Here is a 27,703-nt window from a genome sequence, read left to right as displayed (position 1 = left end):
AGAGGAAGAGGAGATAGGAGTTGGGGGGACGGCGTGGCCAGGACATAGGCATCTATATAGGCATTCACACATGCTGCTCGGGCATAACAAAAAAACTGCCTGGGATCCGAGCAGAAGATAACAGAGAGATATCAGTGATGTCAGAGATAACAGAGGCAGGCAGTTAAGAAAATTAATAGACTCTGCTATTGCTGTCTGTGAATATAGCATATCCTGCCTACCATGCCTACCATGCCTACCATGTTAACTTGCTAGCTTGTTTACTTGGTTGCAACGTGAACAATTATGACAATAGACAATCAAGATAAATGTACTCCAACTTATATGCCTAGCTCGCCTAGTCTTGCCTAACTTTGTCTAAATCTCAGCCAAATAACTTTAATAACTTTAATATGCCAGTAACACCAAATACTAATACAAGCACTTTTTCAACTAATTGATGGCTTCTGTTGCCCCCTGTCGCAGCTGCCTCTATTACCATTATTACTATTATCATTGGTTGCTGCTAACTTTCTAACCTTCTACTGACTACAATTAACTGTTACCAATTACCACCAACAGTGTTAATATATTTTTGCATCTACCTGCTATAACCGATTTCTTCTTTTTTTTTTTTTTTTTTTTTTTTTTTTTGAGGATTGCTGTCTGTATTGCTTAATTCATCCTGCAATTGCTGGTATTAAACACTACCTGTAAAGTAGAAAAAAAAAGGGTAAGTGTGAAGTAGAGGGTCAGATCACTGCCCCCTACCAACGTTGGAGATAACGGTAAGCAGAAAGGAAAAGATAAAGTACTGTATGAGTAGCTATTTTTAAAGGGATTAAAAAAACCTGAAGTAACTTAAAGTACTTCCCTCTGAATGTGACCTGGGGAAGAATTAGATGGCCACAGGCACAAGAAATAGAGGAAGAACGGCACAAATTGATAAAGGTAAAAACCTAACAAACTTTGGTTTCCAAGTAAATGCAAGCGGCGCAGGGAATAAGAACTCTCCTGTAAAAGATACCGTAATTAATAGGATGTTAAGTACCCCTAAAAAACAAGATCCCCCAATCCTAGCTCCGCAAGCAGCATTTACTCCATCAGACATTTCTACGCATATGAAGAGAATTGCTGAACTATGCAATAATTCCACTCCAAAAGACCTAAAAATGGAACAAACTAATTTAAAAACAGATAAGACTCATTTGAATACGAAGGAGGAGACGGTGGTGGATAAGAGAAAGGAGATGGGAGAACTGGGGAGGGATATGGAGGGAAAAATGATGGAAATGATGGAGACCTTTGCAAAAAAAATACAACAGACCGTGGTGGCGACAGTACAGAATAGTATTAGGGAGGCAGTAGCCAATGAAATTCAACCCATTAAAGATGAAATAATACAGCTAACTAAAGATATAAAAAAGATTGATGATAAATTGGACGAGGTCTCTACAACTACTAGGGCTTGTACTGAGTCCCTTAAATCCTATAAAAAACAAATGCATGAGATCAACAGTAAGCTGGATGATTTAGAAAATCGAAATAGGCGCAATAATATTAAAATAAGAGGACTTCCGCAGCAGATTAGAATAGAGGAGCTCGCAAAGGTGACTACAGATTTATTTAAACATATTCTGGGCCAGGAAGCACCAGAGGAAATAATCATCGAAAGAATACACAGAGTTGGCAGGGAACGAGGCAAGAAGGGCGAGGGAGGAGGAGCAGATGTTCTATGTAAATTATTGATGTTTCAAGTGAAAGAAAAAATCATGAAAAAAGCAAGAAACATGGGTACTATAAAATATAAAGACTCTAATATAGAACAGGTATGCAGTGGTGGGTTCACAGAACAGGTATGCAGTGGCAGGTTCACTGAACAGGTATGCAGTGGTGGGTTCACAGAACAGGTATGCAGTGGTGGGTTCACAGAACAGGTATGCAGTGGTGGGTTCACAGAACAGGTATGCAGTGGTGGGTTCACAGAACAGGTATGCAGTGGTGGGTTCACAGAACAGGTATGTAGTGGCGGGTTCACTGAACAGGTATGCAGTGGTGGGTTCACAGAACAGGTATGCAGTGGCAGGTTCACTGAACAGGTATGCAGTGGTGGGTTCACAGAACAGGTATGCAGTGGTGGGTTCACAGAACAGGTATGCAGTGGTGGGTTCACAGAACAGGTATGCAGTGGCAGGTTCACTGAACAGGTATGCAGTGGTGGGTTCACAGAACAGGTATGCAGTGGTGGGTTCACAGAACAGGTATGCAGTGGCAGGTTCACTGAACAGGTATGCAGTGGCAGGTTCACTGAACAGGTATGCAGTGGTCTCACTGAACAGAACAGGTATGCAGCTAGGAACAAGCTAAGCCTAACTAATCTTTCCCTATGAGAGACAGTCTGCAGCAGCTCGCCCTACTCTCACTAATGCAGGCACACGAGTGACCGTAATGGCCGCTGCTGCCTGCCTTATATAAGGGGGGTGGGGCTCCAGGGGCTAGTGTAGCCTAATTGGCTACACTGGGCCTGCTGACTGTGATATAGAGGGTCAAAGTTGACCCTCCATGGTGCATTATGGGGCGAACCGAACTTCCGCAAAGGTTCGCCTGCGGGACGCGAACGCGAACCACGGAAGTTCGCATGGAACCGTTCGCAGGCGAACCGTTCGGCCCAACTCTAGTGCACAGTACTGCTGCTATTGTTGCCACATTCAGTTGCAGGCAAAGTACCACTCCAGTGTTTTCTCTTCCACTGTATTTTGATAGTACTACTGCATTTCTTTGTGTGTGACACTACACAGAAGCCACTGACACCCAGAGCTGTGTGCACTACTGCGATTGTTGTCACATTAAGTTGCAGGCACAGTAGCACGCCAGCGCATTATTTTTCACTTGTTGCAGGCACAATACCCCAAAGTAAAAAAAATGACAGGCAAGAGGCAGGCCACCCCACAGGGGTCCTCGAGGTTGTGCTGCTGTGATTTCCTGCGGCCCTGGAAGAATGCGCACGTGTCCAGAGGGCATGTACCATCAACACCCAAAATTCAGAGGATGTAGTTGACTGGCTTACACAGCACACCCCATCTTCTACAGCTTCTACATAGAACCTTGACGCACCATCCTCCTCCTGCTCTGATTCGTCAGAGGAGTTATTCACACATTTGTGTGATGATTTTAGTGATGCACAACCATTACTGGCAGAGGATGAAGGCGATAAGGATGTTATACCGGGTCTATTTGAAAAGGGCTCCTGTAAAAAAAGGCTCCTGGTGTAGCCCATATATACCAAATTCGTCTACAAAAAGGGCACCTGGTGTAGCCCATATGCCAACTTCGGCTACAAAGGGCAGTCTGGTGTAGCCCATATGCCAACTTCGGCTACAAAGGGCGCCTGGTGTAGCCCATATATGCCTTATTCGGCTACAAAGGGCACCTGGTGTAGCTGAAAAAGCTAGATTTAGTTTATTAGGCAAAATTTGTTGGGTTATAAAAGGGCTCTAGCCTCTAGATATAGCTAAGAAAAGTGATTATTATGACCCAACTGCTTCCTACTCTCACACAGAACCCTCCCCCGATGGTGCCTAACCCTAATACCCTAGGAGGTGCCTGACCCTAAGACCACCCCCCCCCCCCCCTTGTGATGGCTAATCCTAACCTCCCCTGCACCCTCGAATCAAAAATCTCGGCTATAAAAGGGTGCCCTTTTGTAGCATAATCAAAAACCTTGTAGCCTAAAACCTTGTAGCTGAATAATAAAATATGGGCTACAAAGGGGTGCCTTTTTGTAGCCACAAACCTTGGAGCCGAATAAAAATATGGGCTACAAAGGGGTGCCCTTTTGTAGCCGAAAACCTTGTAGCTGAATAAAAAATATGGGCTACAAAGCGGTGCCCTACAGTAGCCTAAAAAAAAAATATGGGCTACAAAAGGGCACCCGCTTGTAGCCTATATCAAAACTCCAGAGCCCTTTTCACCACCTTGTAGCCCATATTTGCAGAAATAACATTGATGTCTATGGAGGAGCCCTTTTTATACAGGCAGCTCAGGAGCCCTTTTCAATGGATCCCGTTATACCATCTAATATGTCTCAATCAGGCGTCAGTACACACATGGACGTAAGGTGGCATGATGATGTTGAAGGATCTGTTGCCTTTTTGGAGGTGTCTTATACTACTGAATTAGTTGATGATGATGATGATTATGATGACGATGTGTCCATGGATGCCAAATGGATGTCACATGAACAGGGGGACAGTTCAGGGGGACAGAGGAGGAGGAGACGAGTTGTTGTAACTAGCAGGGGAGATCGTCAAAAGGAACTAGTGGCACTGCCACACAGCATCGGCATCTGGGGTCAGCCAGCCAACGCGCCCGCCAACTTCTGCTGTTACTAGCACCACCACCACCAGCAGAATACCGTCGACCCAAAGCTCACCAGTGTGGCAATTTTTTTTGTCTGCCTCTGACAACAGCAAAGCCATTTGCAACCTGTGCCACAAGACTCTGAGTCGTGGGAAGTCCAACACCCACCTAGTTACAACTGCTTTGATAAGGCACATGAGCTCCAAACACCAACGCCAATGGGAGCAACACATGAGGAGAATCAGCACCCAAAGTCTAAGCCACCTTCCTCCGGTCCAGCTTCTTCAGCCACGTCACCCTCTGCTGTCCTTGTCCCTTCGCAGCCACTCTCCACTCCGCCTCTTACCTTGAGCAGTTCCTGCTCATCTGTCCACAGTTAGGTTTCTGTCAAGGAAAATTTTGACTGTAAGAAGCCGATGTCTCAAAGTTACCCCCTTGCCCGGCATCTGACAGCTGGCTTGTCAGAGCTGTTAGCTCGCCAGCTGTTACCATACAAGCTGTGGTGGAGTCTGAGGCCTTTGTTGTGATTAGGACACCGCAGTGGAAGCTACTCGGCAAAATGTATTTTTCCAGGAAGGCAATCCCCAACCTGTACCGTAATGTTGAAAGCCAAGTCAAGGCATATCTGGCACACAGTGTTGCGGCAAGGGTCCATCTAACCACTGATACCTGGTCTGCAAAGCACGGTCAGGGCAGGTATATCACCTATACGGCACATTGGGGAAACCTGCTGACCGCTGGCAAGCATGGAATGCGTGGCTCTGCAGTGGAGTTGGTGACACCGCCACAAATGGCAGGCAGGCCTGCTGCCACCTCCTCCTACTCCTCCTGCATCATCCTCTTCACGATTTTTCTCAGCTGAGTCCTCCTCTGCTGCTGCGCCCTCCTCTACTACAAGAGTACACCCCCAGCTCCCCTGGGACTATTCGCAATCTATATTGTATCTGCCCGCCTCTGGGATGAAACTATATATTGGGGAGTCCCGTCAGGATCAGAGGTCCATCAATCCTCCATATTAATCCAACACGAAAAGACTAGCCTGTCAGAACTCGACCCTCCAAGGTGCTTAACAGCTTTTTTATTGCATTTATACAGCAGTAGTACAACAGCAAGCCGACAGCATTGACGTTTCGGGCAAAGGGCCTTTGCCCGAAACGTCAATGCTGTCGGCTTGCTGTTGTACTACTGCTGTATAAATGCAATAAAAAAGCTGTTAAGCACCTTGGAGGGTCGAGTTCTGACAGGCTAGCCCCTGGGACTATTCCACATCCCAGTGCAATAATAACATTTTTTTTCTAAATAACATTGACATATTTTTATAAATAACTTTGACATTTGTTTCTCAAATTAAATTTGTATGTGTAATAGTGCGCCACCATGTGCAGAGCCAAGTCACCGCATCTCTCGCACACAGTGTTGGGGCAAGGGTCCTTCTAACCACTGATACCTGGTCTGCAAAGCAGGGTCAGGGCAGGTATATTACCTATACCGCACATTGGGTAAACCTGCTGACCACTGGCAAGCCTGCACTGCGTAGCACTGCATTGGAGTTGGTGACACCACCATGAATTACAGGCATGCCTCCTGCCAGCCTACCACCTGTTGACCGCCACTGGCAAGCCTCCACTGCGTGGCTCTGCATTGGAGTTGGTGACAGCGCTACAAATGGCACGCAGGCCTGCTGCCAGCCTGCCAACTGCTGCCCACCACTGGCAAGATTCCACAGTGTGGCTCTGCATTGGTGTTGGTGACACCACCACGAATTGAAGGCAGGCCTGCTACCAGCCTGCCACCTGCTGACCACCACTGGCAAACCTCCACTGCATGGCTCTACATTGGAGTTGGTGACACCACCACGAATGGCAGACAGGCCTGCTGCCATCCTGCCTCCTGCTGACCTCCACTGGCAAGCCTCCACTGTGTGGCTCTACATTGGAGTTGGTGGCATCACCACAATTGGCAGGCAGGCCTGCTGCCAGCCTGACACCTGCTGACCTCCACTGGCAAGCCTCTACTGCATGGCTTTGCATTTGAGTTGGTGACACCGCCACGAATGGCAGGCAGGCCTGCTGCCAGCCTTCCAACTGCTGTCCACCACTGGCAAGCCTCCACTGTGTGGCTCTGCATTGGAGTTGGTGACATCACCACAATTGGCAGGCAGGCCTGCTGCCAGCCTGACACCTGCTGACCTCCACTGGCAAGCCTCTACTGCATGGCTTTGCATTTGAGTTGGTGACACCGCCACGAATGGCAGGCAGGCCTGCTGCCAGCCTTCCAACTGCTGTCCACCACTGGCAAGCCTCCACTGTGTGGCTCTGCATTGGAGTTGGTGACACCACCACGAATGACAGGCAGGCCTGCTGCCACCTCCCCTTCTCCTCATTCTCCTCCTTCATCAGTCCTCTTTTCTATCACTTTTGTGGCCAGAAAGAGTCCCTGTAGGTTTTAAAATTCACCTGCCTATTGAAGTCTATGGCAGTTCGACTGGTTGCGCAAACTCAAGCTTTTATGGAAGTTCAAGTTCGGTGTTCGTGAACCCAAAACTTGATGTTTGCGACATCTCTAACCATCAGTGTTGTACCAGCAAATGGCTGGCAGGTGAGAAGTGTATAAAAAAAGACCCAGAGTCACCATGGCTGTCAGTTTCCAGAGCGGCTGAAGATGAGCAACCACCCACCGTCCCTTTCCTCTCAGTGTTCTGTCATAGTTATTTTTTATGTGGTAGGTCACACGAGGAGTGGGACATGTATTGTTAAAGACTATGGTTAAGGCTTCAATTGGATAATTTTGCAACCTATCTGTTTTTAATGCTGCTAGTGTTCCAGCTTGATGTGTGTGTCATGAGTGCAGAGTGTTTAGTATTGTGTATATATACATTTGACCACTCCCCTTAGCACCTGCTATTCCATTTAAAATCATGGTCCCTAAGCAGGGTGAGGACCTTGTATTTCCCGTATGGTTAAGGCTTGTCTGGACTTTAGTGTGAGATGAGTAGTATAAGTGTAAGTACATAAATAAGAAACACCGAGAGCCCAATATAGTGTAGTATGTATTGGAAACTGTGGATAAATGTAAGTGTGAGATGAATATACTCACAAACGTGTTACCTCTTAGGCAACCACTGTAGATGCAGGTGAGGAGATTAGACCTGTCCTCACTAAGGATTAAGATGTTGCTCTCTGTAGATCAGAAAAGTAGGGGTAGGTCACCCCTCCACCAGGGGTGGCCCCAGTATTATCGTAAGAGAACAGAGGCACTAGCAGGATAAAAGTTCATAACAATTTGCTGGGAGGCAGTGGTGGCACCTCAGCAGAATCTCGTACCTAGCATAGTGGCAGAGCACTCTTATAAATACTAAATGGGAGAGGGCAATTCCAGCCAATTCAGTAATTCCTATTAAGATCGGGGAAGGCCTCAATTCACAGGGAAATTTGGTAATAGCGCCACCTTATTATCAATATTATTATTTATGAAGTTACGACCAGGCATGGGTGCACCCAGTATAGGTAGCCAGGTATAGGTGCCCCCAGTATAGATAGCCAGGCATAGCTGCCCCCAGTATAGGTAGCCAGGAATAGGTGCCCCATTATAGCTATCCAGGTATAGGTGCCCCCAGTATAGGTAGCCTAGTATTGGTGCCCTCAGCATAGGTAGCCAGGTAATATGTTGGCACTTTATAAATGAATAAATATAATAATAGGTGCCCCAGTATATATTGCCAGGCATATGTGCCTCCAGTATAGGTAGCCAGGTATAGGGGCCCTCAGTATAGGTAGCCTGGTATAGGTGAACCCAGTATAGTAAGCCAAGCATAGAAGCCCTCAGTATAGGTAGCCAGTCATAGATACCCCCAGTATAGGTAGCCAGGTATAGGTTCCCCCAGTATAGGTAGCCAGGTATACGGCCCCCCAGTATAGGTAGGCATAGGTGCACCCAGTATAGTTAGCCAAGCATAGAAGCCCCCAGTATAGGTAACCAGGCATAGATGCCCCCAGTATAGGTAGCCAGGTATAGGTTCCCCCAGTATAGATAGCTAGCCTGTCCCCCTTTCCCAACCCCAGCTCCTTTATCTGGTTTCTTACTGGATTCTTACTTCTTGTATACGCACACTAGAAGGGACATCACTGTGTCTTCACTGCAGGTCACCGTCCGAAGACAGAAGTACTGCCGCCACGTCGGACAGTGCAGTGCCAATAAGGTCCTTGGCTCCTTGGGCTGTGGAGAAGGTTTTGTAGCAACAGCTGGGTGCTGGGAGAAAGAGGGCGGGCAGGATATCACCCCTTGGAAGACGATGCCTGACGCACGCGGTTCAGGTGGCGTCATGGGCAGTCCGGCCCTGAGTAGCTGGAGGTGCCCATAAGTATTAGGTAGCCAGAGGACCCCCTTCATTAGGTAGCCCTTAAGTTTAAGTAGTCAGATGTTCCCCCAGTAAAGGGGAGAGAGGATAATAGAGACCCGCTGCAAACCCCCTTATGGTCATCTCCAGGGGCACAGTGATTGTCAGCTGGGGCCCGTGCGACAGGTAGCCCTTAGTGTGGCACTGCCATTGCCAAACAGATACTGTTCCTCTGAAGAAGTTAAGATGTGTAAGCTGTGGAAGTGGAGCATGTGGAAATGGCATTAAACAGAGATGTTTGGGTGTGGTAAGTGAAGGAGAATGGGGCAAAAGGCACCCAAACAATGTCCCTGTTAGGAAAATGACTGAGCTAGTTACAGATAGAGAGATGTCAGGTGTTTTGAAAGTGAGGGAGAATAGGTTTTTAGTTCAGCATTATCCAGGCTGGGTTTCAGTTACCTGTCAGCTGTCCTCCATGAGATGACTGATAAGCAGCATGTAACTTTTCCTAGGATACAAGTCACAGGTGGCCAGGCACCTCTGTGTGTCACCTGCATACAACAGATAATCAAGATTTATGTTGTAGCGCTTATTTGTGCAGTATCGATTGGCAGCACAGAGTTAGCAAGGAAAGCCACCACCTTACTCTCTAAAATATCAAAAATTATAACTCATGCGCCAATGCAAAATAAATTTTTGCAATTTATTTAATATACCTGTTAAAATATATTCCACACAATAAAAAACACAATGGTTGGCGCTTAATCAGGCAATTCCCCCACACAGTAGCGTCACTTTGCACTGTCACAGAAAGGATAATTATCCCCACCCGTAACAGATCCAACCCACTGCTGTAAGAAAATGCTGCCTAATCGCACTTAAAACGCCCAATTCCTAGTGTGCAAGGTTCCGAAGAGGATCTCATGAGGAACCTTGCACACTAGGAATTGGGCGTTTTAAGTGCGATTAGGCAGCATTTTCTTACAGCAGTGGGTTGGATCTGTTACGGGTGGGAATAATTATCCTTTCTGTGACAGTGCAAAGTGACGCTACTGTGTGGGGGAATTGCCTGATTAAGCGCCAACCATTGTGTTTTTTATTGTGTGGAATATATTTTAACAGGTATATTAAATAAATTGCAAAAATTGATTTTGCATTGGCGCATGAGTTATAATTTTTGATATACAACAGATAATGTAAGCCGAAGGAGGTCATGAGAACCAGAGGAATCTAACTGCAGTGTTCATGATGGGTTGTAGAGGTTAGAATCTTGTTAATGGAATACTTGATAAGAAGATGCTGCAGTAGGTGAGGTGATGAGAGCATGTACCAGGAGTTTGGTGCTCTCTAGGGACAGGAAGAAGCATATTTTAGAGTGTCTGCGCAGGTGCTGATGAACACTCTCTGCAAATGTTTACAAAGCTGTTGAGAGAAGAGAAGAGATGAAACGCTGTGCATAGCACAGATCATGTTTCAGCCTCTGGGGCCTCAATGTTGTGTATACGCATTAATGCATCTGTGGTCAGAGCTAGATGTCAGTAAATCTTTCTAAAACAAACAAGCAAAGTCGAGAAAAATGACACATTCAAGGCTTTGCAATCCTACCAATCTCTCTGTAGCTTCTGCATGTTTCTGCTCTGCATGATAATGCACTGGTAATACATGCAGGCAGTCAGTCAGTGAACATTTACAATTCTGTTGGGTATAAAAGCCAATATATACCGAAGGCTTTACAGCCCAGCAAAGAATTGTGCATCTAGTTTATCTTCTCCATCCAGCCACTGTCGCTCTGCTGCATAGAGACTTGCTGAGATGTGAGGCATTTGCAGAAGTCACTGATAGAGAATAAAGGGACCCATAAAACTGAGTGACAAGACTGAACATAGAAAGGCAATGGGGATGAGAGGGGAGGGGGAGGGAAGAGGGGGTCTGCACTGTGCCAGAGGCTGGACAGCATGCTAAGGAGGAGACACAGAAGTCAGAAGAGGGAATCACTGCAGAGGAGGAGGAGGTAGAGGAGGAAAATTAATAGAGGAATCCCCAGAATACAGAGCCAGATCAGAAGGATTGAACAAAAGCTATCAGAGACAGAGAGACACAAACGCAGCAAAATAACAGTATAGGCAGCCAGGCTGCATTCTCTTTGCTTTTCCAGGTTCAGATTTACACCATGAGCTGTCAAAAGCCTCCCATGGGTCTCCTGGAAGATGCCAAGATGAGGGGATCCCCCAGAAAAGAGCCAGCCATTCTGCACCAACAGAGACGACTTAAACAAGCCACGCAGTTTGTGCACAAGGATTCTGCAGATCTGCTGCCACTTGACCAGCTAAGAAGACTGGGCACCTCCAAGGATCTGGTAAGTGAGTAAAGGTGGCCAAGAGGGTACAGGTGGCTTAGGAGGGCACTGCCTTAGGGTTTTATAGAGTGAATGGGACAAGGTCAGGTCTGTACAAACTGGGTGGTAATGTTTATTAATATTTAAAGGCGAGAGGTGCACAGACAACAGAGTGGGGTGATTATCTGTTGGGTTCTTAGTATAGAGGGAACATGGTGGCATCTGGCATATAACAAGCATTATAGAAGTGTAGCTGCCACCTTTGGGCATACATCAAAGCTTGATGATGTAGATCAACTGAGTTCATTACACATATTTTGCTTTTCAATACTGAGAACTCATCATGTTACGTGTCATCTCCAACAGTTTTATCATCAATCTATTACAGCTTGATTTTGTTTTGCTAGATGGTATTTTCCCAGTAAGATTAACACTTGGTCTACAGCTCTCCTGCAGTTAATACTATTAGATGACGGTTCGTTTTATGGTTGGGGTTATGGTTAGAGCAGTGTTGATGATCGACACATTAATTCGAAAATTTCAAATACCATGAATATTTGATACACACTGAAATGGAAGTTAAACTTTCATTAAAGCCCAACTAAACCTAAAATTGAACAAGGCAAATTCAAATTTAGATCTAAATGAGAAGTGCATAAAAACAGAGTGTAAAAGTTAATTCATGGACAGAATACCTATTCTATGGTTCAATTGTGCTTTTCCCAGTTACTTCACCGAAATGTCCCTTTCTGCAATCCAAGTCTTTAGGGAGCTGTCCCAATCATTGTTTTATTAAAGACCACCTGATGCCTTGTATTCTCCATAATTGATACACTGAATGAATTGCATCTTTGAATTTCCTGGCGAGACTATCCATTGGTCCATTAACTGGACCAATTAAAACCCACATTGTACAGCAAAACGGGAACCCCAGCGAAAGCATCTTTGAATCTACTGGTGGGGTCATCTATTAGTCCATCGATTGGACCAATTAGAATCCTATATTTTGCTGCAAAATGTGGGTCCAAGCAAAAACATCTTTGAATCTACTGGCAGGGCTATCGATTGGTCCATTGATTGGAGTAATTAGAATATTTTATTTTGCAGAAAAAATGGGAGTCACAGCAAAAGAATCTTTGTATTCACTGCCTAGATTTCCAATTGATTAAGGTAAATGGGAGATTTAGGCTGGGTTCACACTGTGTATGTTGCATAACGCATGTGTTATGATATGTGAACTATTGCAGCACGTTATACCATAAACGTTAATTCAAACCCTACATGCAGCAAGTTAAATTAACAAGCTCCGTTACAACAGAGACCTGAACAGGCCCATAGAATTGTAGGAGCAGTGAGTTGACATGAAGAATTATTCTGCAACACAACTCATGCAGCATGAATGAACCCTTAAAGATGCCTTGGGTGGATTTCAATTACTGCAAGGAAATCTCACTATTGAGGGAGGGGCAGAGACACAAATTACTGAAGGAGACAAAAACTATTGAAGGAAAATCTCACCAATCAAATTCCCAAATCCCAGGGTAAAGCTTATTGGCCTATTAAGTGAATTATTTTGTATCACTGCAGATGAAATGGTGCCCAGTTAATGGAGTGGGGGTCTGTATGTTTGTGTGCAGCAACCTCACAGTGTGATTCAACGGCGTCTTCTTGGTGGAAGTCCCGTTAAGGAAAGTGGCAGCTTGGCACAGTCATTCCACCAGTCTTACCAAGGGACAAAATCTACAGTTGGAGCAGCCAAACCAATCAAGAGGATTGATGAAGATACAGGATCAGCTCACAACCAGGATGGTCAGCCAGAGACCCCCAACATGTCTAAGGAGACGGGATGGACCAGCCACAACTTGCTTATCTCCTGTAAGGTGAGATGGTACTTTGCAACAGGTCACACTACAAACCACCTTAAAATATGTTTATTACCCTAATGCTTCATTATTTTATAAGATCAATATTAGACAAGATTTCTGCTGAAAACTTGTCTAATATATAAGGACGCACAGGGGTTTGGAAAATATTGATATTTTACTTGATTTGCCACTAAACTAATAGTGTGTGGTGATCTTCATTGTACATGCCCTAGATCAGACCTGGTGTGCAGATAACAGTTCACAGATAGGATGCACACTGGAGTAATATGGAGGACAGGGAGAGCAGTAAGGGAAGATGTCAGCACAGCAGGGAGCAGCCACAACTCTGCTTTATAAGTTGTATATGTCATGTGAATTTGTTTGTGACCAAGTGATAGCCACAGCATCTTCGTATCTCTTCTAGGGACCAGAATCACAAATGGGTTATATAACTCCATGAGGTCAACCTGAGATTGAGTTAGCACTATAAAATAGTTTATAAAATAAATTTATAAGTACATTTTGTCTGTAAAGTGAACATTTTTTCAATTTTAAATAGTGTAGGGAAAGGATAAATATGCAGTTTAGTTTTTATTTATATCTGTGTCTCCACGTAACCTTATCATCTTGCTCCCAGGTGTACAACCAGGATGTTTCCTGCAAGCTGTCTGTTGAACGTCATGATAACCTTATCTCCAAATCATGTGTGCAGAGACTAGGGTAAGGATTTATGTTATTATGGCTTTGTGACAGCTTGGCATGGGTACTATAGTGCAGTGTTCTCAGTGTAGTATATATTCCCCCTTCCCTCACCCGCCATGCACTAGCAGTTCCCTCTGTAACACACTCCACCAACACAGCTCCCTCTATGCCAAAAATACATTGTCTTGGATTCCCCACCCCCGCCACACACAGCTCACAACCGTATCTTGAGAAAAATGTCACCCGAATGAATTTTCGTCGAACCAAAATTTGGATTTTCTTGTTGGTTGTGATAGATAGGAAGTAGAGATTGGTTCGTTGATGGTGTAGTCAAGATGTTGAATATACACATGCTAAATGTCTTCTCCCCTTTCTGAAATGGTCTGTTTAATGTTAACAAAAACTTTTATTTTCAGGCTGGGGGTGTCTTGTGACCCATCGGAGAGGGTGAAGGTGGAGGTCGAGGTGGGGGAGGAGAAGCTGAGATGTACTGCAGTGGTAGTGGGTAAGCTCATGATGACGATCAAATTTAATTCACTTGGCACTTGTAGCAGATGTACAGTGATCACCCAGAACATGACTACGGTACATTACAGCACAAAGAACACAGGAAAAAGGAGCTCTGCAAAGGGTGGAGGAAGGGAGTAGATTTAATGTTCTGTTTTTGCAGAGTACCCCATAAAGCACACCTGAACTGGGCTTAAAACTGTATACTTTTACTTACTGCTTCTTCCAGGCCCCCGTAGTTTGTGAGGTCTATCTGCATCCTCTGAGTCCCCTTTTGTCCTCCTCCTGGTGGCTCGGTAAGATTTGCAACCTGAACACGAGTCATGCCAAAAGCACCTGCATGGCCCCCTCACTGTGCCCTTCTACCGGTCGCTGGGAGTGTTATGCGCATGCGCGGATCACGAAAGAACCAGTCTTACTATTTAGCAGGTTAGTACTGCCATCATCGCCAGCAGTAATAGCAATGGCAGGGAAGCACTATTTTCCCAAACAGGCACTGGTGATATTGTTGCTGGTCTTCATCATTAGATTAGTATTTTTATGCCTTTTTCCCATTTATATTTTTTGTCACATTCTTGATCAACCAGAATAAACAGATTTGTGGTCACTTTATACATACCAGTGTAAATGAGATACAGTATCTGTAAAATTGTACAGAATCTATCAAAATTATTCTGACATTCAGATCATTCAGATTTTTAGGGAGGGGGGTATAATTTTCAATCTCAGCAAGGGGTCATTTTTGATTGGGAGATAATAACATTCACTTTTTCTCCTACGAGAAAATTATTATCTCCTAGGAGATAATTTTCCTCTGATGTCTAAATAACTTTTTTGTCACTCTGCAACTGATAAAGTGCAGTACCAAAAAGCAGGTGAAAAAAGTAGTGTCAAAATTATGCTGCATATTTTTTTACTGGCTTGTGGCTTAAAGTGAATGTTTACCAATCTAAAAAAAAAAAAGTCAGATACTCACCTAAGAAGAGGGAAGGCTCGGTCCTAATGAGCCTTCCCTCTCCTCTCCCGGTGCCCGGTCCCGTGCAGGATCCCCCGTAGCAATATTCGACTAGTTTGGTCAAATACTGCCACTTCCGCAGCTTTCGGGAGCTTTCGGAAGCCTTCGGGAGCACTCGGGCTCCCGAAGACGGGCCGCTCCATACTACGCATGCGCGAGCGCCCTCTATGACGCACTCGCGCGTACGTAGTATGGAGCGGCCCGTCTTGGGAAGCCCGAGTGCTCCCGAAGACCTCCGAAGTCCCTGCGGCGGCGGACGCGAATGGGGGAGCCAGCGCAGCACCGAGGGCACCGGGAGAGGAGAGGGAAGGTTTATTAGGACCGAGCCTTCCCTCTCCTTAGGTGAGTATCTGACTTTTTTATTTTTAGATTGGTAACTATTGGCTTCAAAAGGCATTTTATTGATAAGATGTGAAATATCAACTAGTAGAAAACTTAGGCGGAAAAGTTTTTCTTCATTTGGAAGGGCATTATAGAGGTAGGACTGCTATGACATGTAGAAGGAACAGTCTTTTATGTTAGTGGGAGGCTTTGTGAAATGCATTGAGAATAGTTCTGTTTAGGCTGGTGGGATTATGGCTGAAAGAGGATACTAACTGTTGGCTTTTGCCCGCAATACATTGCACAGCAATGTGCTGATATCTGTAACTAGCTTTAATGAAGCCAGATAACACATACTGTATCCTAACCCCATCCTTTGCATACATGACATGAAGATGAGGTCATCGTGACATTCAGCAGACAGCTTGCAGGAAACGTCCTGTGCGCACACTTGAGAGAGTAAGCGATAGAAGGAAGTGAGGGGACATCTCGATAGAACACACAGATTTTATCCCTTCCCTGCACCATACAGAATAATAATATCTGACTGGGGCCATTTTAGCAATTTACTGAACCATCATTGTCTTCAGCTGAACTATGTGATAAGATGCACGGTGCTATTTTATTGACAGTTTACCTCACATGTTCACCAGAAATGTCTAATGCCTGGTACACGCCATGCAATTTCATGTCAGATAGACAGGTTGAATTGATTCTTTCCGACAGGTCTGATCTGATTTCCGACCATTTTTCTAATCAATTTGCCAATCTCTTCTATGCAAAATGGTTCAGAAAAATTATCGGAAATCAGATCAGACCCATCTGAAGTAATCGATATGGGCCTGCCTATCTGATGGGAAATTGCATGGTGTGTACCGGACATTTCTCCAGTCCTCAAGGGCCAAGGGTCCTCATATATTTTTGGCACAGCTCAAATTAAAGCGGAATATAACCCTGCATTTAAACTTTGCTCTAAAACATTATTTACAGTATATTATATGCAAAAAGCATTTTTTTTTTACTAGACCAGCATTGAAAGGGTTACACACAGAGGTTTAAAGTTCCGTGGAGAGATATGCAGAAGTTCAGATTGTTACATTCTATTTAGCCAAATGTATCTATTGAGAAATGTTACACACTCTTTGGCTGTCCTCCAGCTCCTTCTCAGTGAGAGAGAGTGAGTCACATTCAACACTTGGATACATTTATGTAAACAAAATGTATCTATGTCAGCTTCGGATGCAAAATCTCCAGGAAATTTAAAGCTCTGTGTAACCCATCCAATGCTGGTCTAGTAAAAAAAAAATGCTGGTTGCATATAATATACTGTAAATAATGTTTTAGAGCAAAGTTGAAATGCAGGGTTATATTCCGCTTTAATTGATGGGACTGATTCAGGAAAGGTGTGGTTCATCACATTTCTTCATTTCTCTGCCCATCCTAAACACTGGCATGGCTATGGGCCTCGAGGACTGAAGTTTGACATCTGTGCCTTACACTGTAAGCTGTTATACTGTATATAGACTGGCCTTTAACTCCTTTTGGGGTCTATTCAATAAAAAATAGGAGAATTTATGTGAGCAGATAGCGAGTGTCATTTTTAACATATGATACACAAGACTAATACATTGCAAATACTGATGCGCCGTAGGCAAATACCGTCTATCCATTATACCTTGGAACCAATATATCTACTATATTTTCAGTTCTATATATACGCACTCTACAGTTGTGTAGGATCTGTATCATCCTTGTTTGCCCAGTAACTTGTATGTATTATACACTATTTACTTATGTAGCACCATGGAAGATATATGGTCTATGTAAATCAATAATAATTGTGTGTGCAAGTGTGAAAGGTTCACTTTAAACAAGTGGTTTACTCAGCTACAGGTTGTTGATTAACAGTGTCTAGTATCAAAACACAGTGACGTCTTCACACTGTTTATTTCCACTCTGTTGAGCTGGCGCCAGTGACTGCACAAAGCAGCATAGATACTGCACATTCAAGTTATACAAAGGATTTACTAGTATAAACATAAGGCAACATAGGACAGTGCACCTCATACGACCGAACTGACGGGTTCTCGGTGTAAGGATACTTGCCTCTCCACATTATTTTCAGTAATCTTCTTAATTATAGGTCAAGGCTGCATGTACAGCTTTGGTATTCAATGCCATTAGAAATTCCTGACACTTAACCCTCACTCTTGCGGAAATCTGAGCATATGTGATAATAAATATATATGTACTTTGTAGAAGTTTTAGGCAGGAGTGAAAAAATGCTGTAAACAAATAATGCTGTCAGAAATATAAATAATGATTGTTCAATTTACAAAATGCAAAGTAAGCATTTAGTAAAATCTAAATCAAATCAATATTTGGTGCTTTTGCCTTCAAACAGGCATCAACTTTTATAGGTTCACTTGTACAGTCAGGGATTTGTTAGATTATGGTCAGGTGTATGACAAATCAATTATACCAACCAGGTGCTAATGATCATCAATGTCACACACAGGTTGAAAAACATTTATTAACTGAAACAGCCAAACTCTGCTACCAATGTGAGGTTGTGTAAGGCCTCTTTCACAGTGCGACGTTAAAGTCGCACGTTATAAAATATTTTACCGCCGAGTAACGCACAGCAATGCAAAGTCTGTACGGCATTCACAGTACACACGTTGCGTTAATGTGTAGCGTTATTAGAAAGTGCTGCATGCTGTGCATTTAGCAATGAATCTGATGCATTACTTGTGTTGTACATGCTCAGTAATGTGTTTTTTTCTTTTTTAAAATGTTCCGCATGTGCCGTTTTCGTTCCATAGTAAATACATTTTTGTAACGTGCAACTTTAACGTCGCACTGTGAAAGTGTATATGTATAACGTTAGGGCCGCGTTGAGCGACCTTAACGTCACACCTACTGTGAAGTAGCCTAAGACAGCTTCATGTCATGGCAAGATTGAGCACAGCAGAAAGACACAATGCAGTAAGTAATACTGCATCAGCAAGGCCTCTCACAGACAAAGATTTCAAAGCAGACTGGGGTTTCAAGATGTGCTGTTCAAGCTCTTTTGAAGAAGCACAAAGAAACGGGCAACGTTGAGGATCATAGACGCAGTCGTTGGCCAAGGAAACTTAGTGCAGCAGATGAAAGACACATAAAGCTTATTACCTTTAGAAATTGGAAGATGTCAAGCAGTGCCATCAGCTCCAAAATGTCAGAAACCAGTGGAACCCAGGTACACACATCTACTGTCTGTTCAGAAGTGGTCTTCAGAGTTGCTGTCAAAAAGCCATACCTCGCATGTGGAAACAAGGCCAAGTATGCACAAAAACATAGGAACTGGGGTGCAGAAAAATGGCAGCAGGTGCTCTGGACTGATGAGTCAAAATTTGAAATATTTAGCAGTAGCAGAAGGCAGTTTGTGCGTTGAAGGGCTGGAGAGCAGTACAATAATGAGTGTCTGCAGGAAACAGTGAAGCATGGTGGAGATTCCTTGAACATTTGGGGCTGCATTTCTGCAAATGGAGATGGAGATATGGTCAGGATTAACGGTGTTTTCAATGCTAAGAAACACAAATACTTATTCATCGCACCATACCATCAGAGAGGCATATGATTGGCCCCAGATGTATTCTACAGCAGGACAACAACCCCAAACATACAGCCAAAGTCATTAACCACTTAAGGACCAGCGGTCTCTGGGCACTTAAGAACCAAAGACCGCTGGTCCAGTCCCGACGAATCGCAGCACATACCCATCGCAACCGCCGTCATCGCCGCTCGCCGGGACCCCCAGAACATAGACTCTGCCTGTCTCTATGACGGCAGAGTCATGTGAGCCGGTCAGGAGCCGCTTTCATTGGCTCCTGACCCTGTTTTTCAATGTAAGCCAATGGGAACAGCTTACATTGAAAGACAGGGCCAAGAGCCAATGAAATCTGCTCCTGACCGGCTCACATGACTCTGCCGTCATAGAGACAGGCAGAGCCTGTGAGATGCGGCGAGAATCGTCGGGTTTGAGCGGCGCGATCGGCAGGGAGCGGCGGAGACGGCGGATGCATGCTGCGGACAGTGATTGAAATCTACGCCCTGCCAGCCAAAAGCCCACCAAAATAGGGCGTAGATTTCAATCTCTGCGGTCCTTAAATGGTTAAGAACTATCTTCAGCATAAAGAAGAAGTTGTCCTGGAAGTGATGGTGTGGCCCCCACAGAGCCCTGATCTTAACATCATCAAGTATATCTGGGATTGCATGAAAAGACAGAAGGATGTGAGGAAGCGTACATCCACAGGAGATCTGTGGTTAATTCTCCAAGATGCTTGGAACAACCTACCAGCCAAGTTTCTTTAAAAACTGTGTGCAAGTGTACCTAGAAGAATTGACGCTGTTTTGAAGGCAACGAGTGGTCACACCAAATATTGATTTGATTTAGATTTCTCTTTTGTTCATTCACTGCATTTTGTTGATGGTGAAAATAAATAATTAACACTGCCATTTTTTAAAGCATTCTTTGTTTACAGCATTTTTTTACACCTGCCTAAAACTTTTGCACAGAATTGTATATAAACACCTCTCGCATTTTTAATTTTTTGTAAATATTTTATTATATCTTTCTGTGGGTCAATACTAAAGATACAGTGAGACATACTGAAACAATGTATAATTGTCAGTGTAAAAATTGTATAATAGTGATGAGAAGGAGTGATAGGAGAACTCCTGGAGAAGCATGTGATCAGTTTGGTCAGATGATAGATACGTAAATCTCTTATTTGCTAGTCATGAGCATGTGCTAAAGCAGGATGTGATCACAGTAAATCAGAGCTTTGCAAATCTATGAGCTGAAAAGATTAAAATAATTCAACACACGGCCATTAATGTGTAAACCACTGGCAACAAAAGTGAGTACACCCTTAAGGTGCCCATACACTTATACGATTTCCCGCCGATAGACAGCAGATTTGATCACTGTGATTGAATCTGCTGTGAAATCAATGCACAAACGGTAACCGAACGACCGATTTCCGTCCGAAATTGATCGATCCCGTCGATCTGTCGGCGTGGAAGATTTCGCTCGATCGCCGGCGTGTCGGGAGTGCGTCGATAGCGGCGTTCAAATATCCGACGACCGATACATTACCTGTTCCTCCGGCGTGTGTCCCCGCTGTCCCTTCTCGGCGCTGGGCTCCGGCTGTTTTCACTTACTTCCTGTCGAGGGAAGTTTTAACAGTAGAGCGCCCTCTACTGTTTAAAATTCCCCCGACAGGAAGTAAAGCGAAGCTAGAGCCCAGCGGAGACCGGGGAGAAGAGCCAGCGGAGACCGTGGGACTCGCGCCGGCCAGATCAGGTAATGTATGTAGGGGACGGCGGCAGCAGCGGCAGCTCCACATCTTGTGAATTGGTTTCATAGTGAAATCGATTCAAACTCTGTTTGCAGTGTAGGCAGCCAATAGATTCCTCTTTGATCAGATTCGATCACAGAGGGATCTATCTGCTGGTCGATCTGGTGGCAATCGACCAGTGTATGGCAGCCTTTAAGTAAAGAATGTAAAAATTCTGCCCAATTAGACATTCTCCCTCCACAGGGTCATGTTATGTGTTAAATTTGGTGTTCTCGCTCTCACTGTTCATTGGAAGTTCAGCATGGCACCTCGTGCTAGAGAACTCTCTAAACTCTCTCTGAGAAAATAAATATGATGGTACAGTTGTTTTGACCTCCACAGTCTTTGACTGGGGGACTCCAAGGAGCTTGGCACTCTTGGCAAGTGCCTATTTAACCCCTATTGTAGCATCAGCCCTGACAGGCATTACACATTAAGTGAAAAGATGTTGTCAGAGGATGCTGTGATAATGTCTTAATACGCCTATCAATTTCATACTTCCATAAAGCAATATTGGTGGGGAGGTGTAAATTTGATGAATAGCAGTATGCATTCTCTCATATATTTGTACTATGTATGTATTTGTGCTACCTAGCCATATTTGTGTATTATGATGGCCTTATAGAAATACTCAGTAATTGGTATTTTTTCTTCCCCATAGAGGATAACAGTGCAGAATTGAGCATCGGACTAGACACACTGATAAAACTCAAGGTATATTTTATCTGCTTTTAACCTTCGCAGCTGTATGGGGGGCACAGAAAATTCTACAAATAGTGGTTATGCCGCAACAGTTAACTCTGTCTGTATTTTCTTTGATTTATATTTTTTTCAACCATACAAAGCATTTATATGCATCAGTGGATAACACAGTATTCCCTGAGATGTTTACCACATATTTGTCTCTCACACAAACAAGTTTAAGGCTTGTTACACACCAGGACGTTGCGTTTAGGGGACGTTATAGGGCACATAATAGCGCAACGCCTGGTGCTCTCTGGTGTAGACATCGGAGTGAGCCGCGTTGTGCAGCTCACTCTGGCGTCCGTGATGCGTACTCTTGGACACATGCGGCATCACGTGGTCCCGCCTGGCCAATCGCCGCACAGAGCGGCCACTCCAGGAAGTAAACACTGCACATCACTGAGTGCAGTGAGTATTAATTAGCCATGTGCCCGGCCGCTCTCCCCTTCTCCCCAACATGACTGAGCATGATCAAACAGTCTAACGCGGCTTAGCCGCGGAGAGCGCACAGCATGCAGCACTTTGCTGCGTTACAATGTAACGCAACGTGGGCAGTGTGAACAGCCCACTTGTGTTACATTGCTGTGCGTTGGGGGAGCGTTACAGGCTGCACTAACGTGCGCCTGTAACGTCCCTGTGTGCAAGAAGCCTTATAGTAACTTTTATTTTTCCCTGAAACCTTGTTATTTGACTGCACAGAATGGAACTCAGTACTCCCCACTGTGTAGAAGTTCTTTGATATATGAAACGCTCAGCGCTGCGTAATATGTTGGCGCTGTATAAATACAATAAATAAATAAATATATGAACAGCAGAACATAAGATTGTTTGCAATTGAAACAAAGCATGGAGGTTAATGTCCCATAGTGGGAGGTAAGCCCCTGTCTAATGCTTAAAGATCTGGCACTATTGCTTGAAGCGCTTATACAACTTGAGGTGAAAACACACTGATAATAAAAAGTAGATTTAATGTTTTTCTGTCTCTGTTCAATGGCCAAGGCCGTTTCTAGCCTTTTTGTCACTCCAGGCAAGAAGTCCTGTGTGCCCCCCCCCCCCCCCCCTTAAAGTAGAAAAAAAATACACACGCATACTGAAAAATATGAACCACGTGGTGTATAAAGAGTATGCTACAGGAGGTCCCTGAGATACAAACAACCCGCTGATCCTGTCACATTTCGCAGCACACCACCTTCCTGCTCTTCCCCAGCTTAGTGTGTAAATGCAGAGTATATTGCAGCATAAGCTGTGCTCTCACCCCTCCACTGGAGACCAGTGCCGTGCTACTGCCCAGCATCTCCTACTAATGGTTACATGCAAAATGAGTAGAGTGAGGTGCCAGCACTAGAGGAAGCAAGAGACACTGGCAGCGAGTTGAGACACTGGCAGCGAGTTGAGAGCATAGCTTCTGCTGGTCTATACTCTGCTTTACTCAGGCCCAAAGGGGGGCAGAAGGATGCACAATCAGCGACAGAAGGAGGCACAAAAGGAGGGGGGGGGGCAGAAGGAGGCACAATAGGGGACAGAAGGACGCACAAAGGGGGATAGAAGGAGGCACAATGAGGGACCTAAGGAGGCACACAGAGGAACAGAAGAAGGCACAAAAGAAACCAGAAGGAGGCACAATGGGGTACAGAATGAGGCACAAAGGAGGGACAGAAAGAAGCACAGGGAGACAGAAGGAGGCACAAAGGGGGCGGATCAGTGAATAATGGCGCACAGCGCCTATGCATAAAAATGGCGCCACATTAAAAAGATACGCTTATCGCTATTTATCGTTAGTACTGCATAATAATGGCGCACAGGGAAAAAAGAAGAAAAACGGCACACACTAACGTTATTTATCAATAGTGGCACACACTAACGTTATTTATCAATAGTGGCACACACTAACGTTATTTATCAATAGCCCCCTACATAAGCCAAACTGCAGACGTTATTTAACTGCAAAACGGTGAATGGATTTAATGTAACACTGTCAAGGTTAGGGTTAGGCACCACTGGGGGGTCTTAGGGTTAGGCACCATCAGGGGGGTCTTAGGGTTAGGCACCACCAGGGCGATCTTAGGGTTAGGCACCACCAGGGGGTCTTAGGGTTTGGCACCACCAGGGGGGTGGTTAGGTTTAGGCACCACCAGGGGTGTGGTTAGGGTTAGGCACCACCAGGGGGTGGTTAGGGTTAGCCACCACCAGGGAGGTGGTTAGGGTTAGGCACCACCAGGGGGGTGGTTAGGGTTAGGCACCACCAGGGGGGTGGTTAGGGTTAGGCACCACCAGGGGGGTGGTTAGGGTTAGGCACCACCAGGGGGGTGGCTAGGGTTAGACACCACCAGGGGGGTGGCTAGGGTTAGGCACCACCAGGGGGGTGGTTAGGGTTAGGCACCACCAGGGGGGTGGTTAGGGTTAGGCACCACCAGGGGGGTGGTTAGGGTTAGGCACCACCAGGGGGGGTTTATGGGTTAGGGGTAGGTACAGAGAGGGTTCTGTGTGTTAACGGTAAATAACGATAAGGCTTTAACGCTAAATAACAATAAGGCTTTAACGTTAAATAGCGATAAGCGGCAAATGGATTAGCGGCAACACCGTGCGCCATTATTCTCAGGCGCCATTTTCAGAAGGAAGCCAAAGGGGGATAGAAGGAGACACAGGGAGACAGAAGGAGGCACAGTGGGGCAGAGGGATATGAAGGGGGCAGACGGTGCACAAGGGGACAGGAGGAGGCACAGGAGGACAGAAGTAGGTACAAAGGGGCACGGAAGGAGGCACAGAGAGGAAAAGTTTGCACAGGGGGACTGAAGGAAGCACATGGAGACAGAAGGAGGCACAAAGGAGGACAGAAGGAGGCACAGAGGGCCAAACCAGGGGGGCCGAGGTGGCACGGAGGACTGAGGGAAGCACAAGGAGACAGGATGAGGCACAAAGGGGGAAAGAAGGATGCACGGGGGGGGGGGGGGGGGGAGAGATGGCACAGAGGGACACAGTGGCAGCTGCCTGCAACTTACGCTACCTGGACACAGCAGAAGCAGGTGATAGAACACATGTGGTGGCGAGGCTTATTCAGGGGGCGGGGCTTAATCCATGGGCATGTTGCCCAGAGGACAAATGGCACTCCAGGCAATGGCCTGTAATGTTATGTCTATGCCTTAAAGCACCCTTTCCCAATTGCAGTCTATTGACTCCCAGAGCTAAAATACATGAACTATAATACTGTAGTTATACAGTACTACGCTTACATATAAATAGGGTGAATAACAATAAAAAGCACAGTTCCAAGCAGAAGTGGATGCAGAGACGGAGGGTTCTGGATAAGGCAAGGGCGGTTTGGATAACCCCAATGCTTTGTTGGCCCATCTTGCTGAGGGTCTAACAAAAAGGATGAGTGCCCCTTTCTATAAGGTAAGGTGGTGGTACAACTCTGAAGTCACAAGAGTGTTCTTTGCCATGATACCCTGTCTATGTGGAGGTGCTAGTGGTTGCACCAGTCTCAGCATCGTGTGATTTGAACTCATGGACTCATAGTGCACAATCTGATTATTGATGGTGTGAAATATGTGAACTTCTGAACCTTGTTCATCTATGCCCAGCACTCATAAGTTGTTCTTTGCAGGAAAAGTTTTATTCCTGTAAGTCCATATCCGTGAGAATTACACTATAATATGACACAGATCACAGGAGAGAAGCTCCAGTCTTTTGCATGCCTGAAGGTAAACTCAGGCAGGAAAATAAAAAAAGAAACAGCCTAGTTATTAATATGTTTATCTCATCATGTCACATATCACCTCAGGTACACTTTATAGCTCTCGTGTGCCAGCAGCCCACGAGAGACGCGTGGCGGCACTTCCGGATCTCCGGTTACACTGATGAATCCCATGAGCCGTGCCATGCACGGCTATGGGATTCGCACAGATTCGGACGGAAAAGCTGTCTGAATCGCTAGCGCAAGCAATTTGGCCGGCGGCTCCATTACTCCCTATGGCAGAGTTTACCCGCACGATTTGCCTGTGGGGAAATTCTGCAAATGCGGCCCGGTTTCCGCGCAAGTGGAAATGGGCCCTAAGTGTCCTTGGGGACAAATTTGCTCACGCCAGATTTTAAGGTGCGTTCCATCTAACCTGCATACTTAACCTCCTTGCCGGTTATCCCGAGCTCAGCTCGGGGTAACCTGCATAGGAGGATTTCTCAGGCCCCGCTGGGCCGCTTTTCAAAAAAATTTTTTTACTGCATGCAGCTAGCACTTTGCTAGCTGCGTGCAGTTTCCGATTGCCGCCGCTCGCCACCGATTCGCCGCTACCCGCCAGGCCGCCCCCCCTCCAGACCCCTTGCGCAGCCTGGCCAATCAGTGCCAGGCAGCACTGAGGGGTGGATCGGGATTCCCTCTGACGTCCCGACGTCCATGACGTTGGTGACGTCATCCCGCCCGGTCGCCATGGCGGGAAGCCCAGCAGGAAATCCCGTTCTGAACGGGATTTCCTGCTTACTCTGATCGCCGAAGGCGATCAGAGTGGATAGGGGGATGCCGCTTGTCAGCGGCTATCATGTAGCGAGCCCTGGGCTCGCTACATGATTTAAATTTTTTTTTTTTTTAAAGTGCTGCGCTGCCCCCTTGCCGCCAGAATTGTAACAGCAAGGGGGTTAAAGGGGCACTACAGCGAAAAACTGTAAAATTTAAAATATGTGCAAACATATACAAATAAGAAGTACATTTTTTTTAGAGTAAAATGAGCCATAAATTACTTTTCTCCTATGTTGCTGTCACTTACAGTAGGTAGTAGAAATCTGACAGAAGTGACAGGTTTTGGACTAGTCCATCTCCTTATAGGGGATTCTCAGGGATATATTTATTTTCATAAGAACTTAGTTGCTCTTTCCAACTGCCAAAAAACTGTGTAGCGAGCAGGGAAGCTGGGCAGCATCATTGTTTAAATCCTTTTTCAGGAATATCTTTATAATAGAATAAAAGTCTTGCTGAAAATCCCCTATGAAGAAATGGACTAGTCCAAAACCTGTCGCTTCTGTCAGATTTCTACTACCTACTGTAAGTGACAGCAACATAGGAGAAAAGTAATTTATGGCTCATTTTACTTTATTTGTATGTGTTTGCACATATTTTAAATTTTACAGTTTTTCGCTGTAGTGCCCCTTTAACGTCAGCATAACATTTCCTTTCAAAAGGTATGTTAATGATGTGGTGTATTCTTATCCTTATACTGTATATACCAAACATTGCCAACATTTTACCTAGTCCCACCCTCTGTTTGTACAATGCAAATATTAAAGTGGACCTGAACTCTTGTGCAGGACAGAAGGAAAACACAGACAGAAGGAAAAAATTTACCCTGTATGTATTTAGAGAGTCTAGCCTGTTTAATTCCCCCTCATAATCACAAGTTGTAATTTGATCTCTCCCTGTGTCACATGCCACAGCAGAGATGGCTCATTTGAAAGCACAGGCTGTTAACAATATGTCTGCTTTCATGAATCAAGAAGTAGAAACAGTGCAGATTTATTTTAGGATTTGTATCTCTGTAACGAAGAAATGTTTTTGTTTAAAGGTTATTATGCAGTTGTGTATCTTTTAGAGCAGAGGACAGTCTGAGTACAGTCTGAATGGGGCAGTCAGTTAGTGTAGCTTCCCCTTCCAAAGCTGAATCAGTTTGTTTCAGTGCAGGTTACATGGTGGTGTGGCTCTAAAACCTTGTCCCAGTCCACTGTCCCCATCTATATGCATATCAAAAAAAAAAGTCTGAATTTTGATTTGATCCTTTTCTACTGTTTATTTATTTATTTTTCTTTGTAAGCAGGGTTGCATAGACTTGGAACTTGGCGTCCTGAAAACTCCCAAACAAGTCCTTCCATTCCTGACTTTCTTCAAAAATCAGCCAAAGATTGACAGAGCTGCACCCACTGTCACCCCGGTGAAAAGTGAGACTTAGACGGACACCTGCTGACCAAGAGGCAAATCAGCAAGACTTTTTTAAAAGCACAAGAGCAACGCATGCTCAGTACACTGTGTTATGGACAATTTCTGCATGACTTTATCGGAGAAATACAGTCCACTGGAGATACATTCCCACAAGGACACCTCACTGAAACTGGGAGCTCTTTGAAAGAACTGTATTGATGCATCTGTGATTCTTATAAAATAGACATTTTCACATA

The 27,703-nt window shown here is 45.0% G+C and overlaps 1 protein-coding gene across 2 annotated transcripts; it reads left to right on the top strand.

Moving 5' to 3' along the window:
• Window positions 1-634: 634 nt before the first annotated feature.
• Window positions 635-27,703, top strand: LOC137561597 (nuclear receptor-interacting protein 2-like). 2 transcript variants are annotated; one of them, XM_068272904.1, is made up of 7 exons: window positions 635-712; window positions 10,830-11,030; window positions 12,647-12,889; window positions 13,512-13,594; window positions 13,993-14,081; window positions 21,465-21,517; window positions 27,346-27,703. In XM_068272904.1, the coding sequence occupies exons 2-7, from the start codon at window positions 10,845-10,847 to the stop codon at window positions 27,475-27,477; spliced, it is 786 nt and encodes a 261-aa protein (XP_068129005.1). In that variant the 5' UTR covers window positions 635-712; window positions 10,830-10,844; the 3' UTR covers window positions 27,478-27,703. The 2 variants fall into 2 exon arrangements, with proteins under 2 accessions (XP_068129005.1, XP_068129006.1); XM_068272905.1 differs by lacking the exon at window positions 635-712 and adding an exon at window positions 713-767.

Source organism: Hyperolius riggenbachi, chromosome 3 (genome assembly GCF_040937935.1).
Source record: "Hyperolius riggenbachi isolate aHypRig1 chromosome 3, aHypRig1.pri, whole genome shotgun sequence".
NCBI lineage: Eukaryota > Metazoa > Chordata > Amphibia > Anura > Hyperoliidae > Hyperolius > Hyperolius riggenbachi.
Note: the sequence above shows the minus strand (reverse complement) of the source record. Positions and strands in the feature narration are given on the sequence as shown.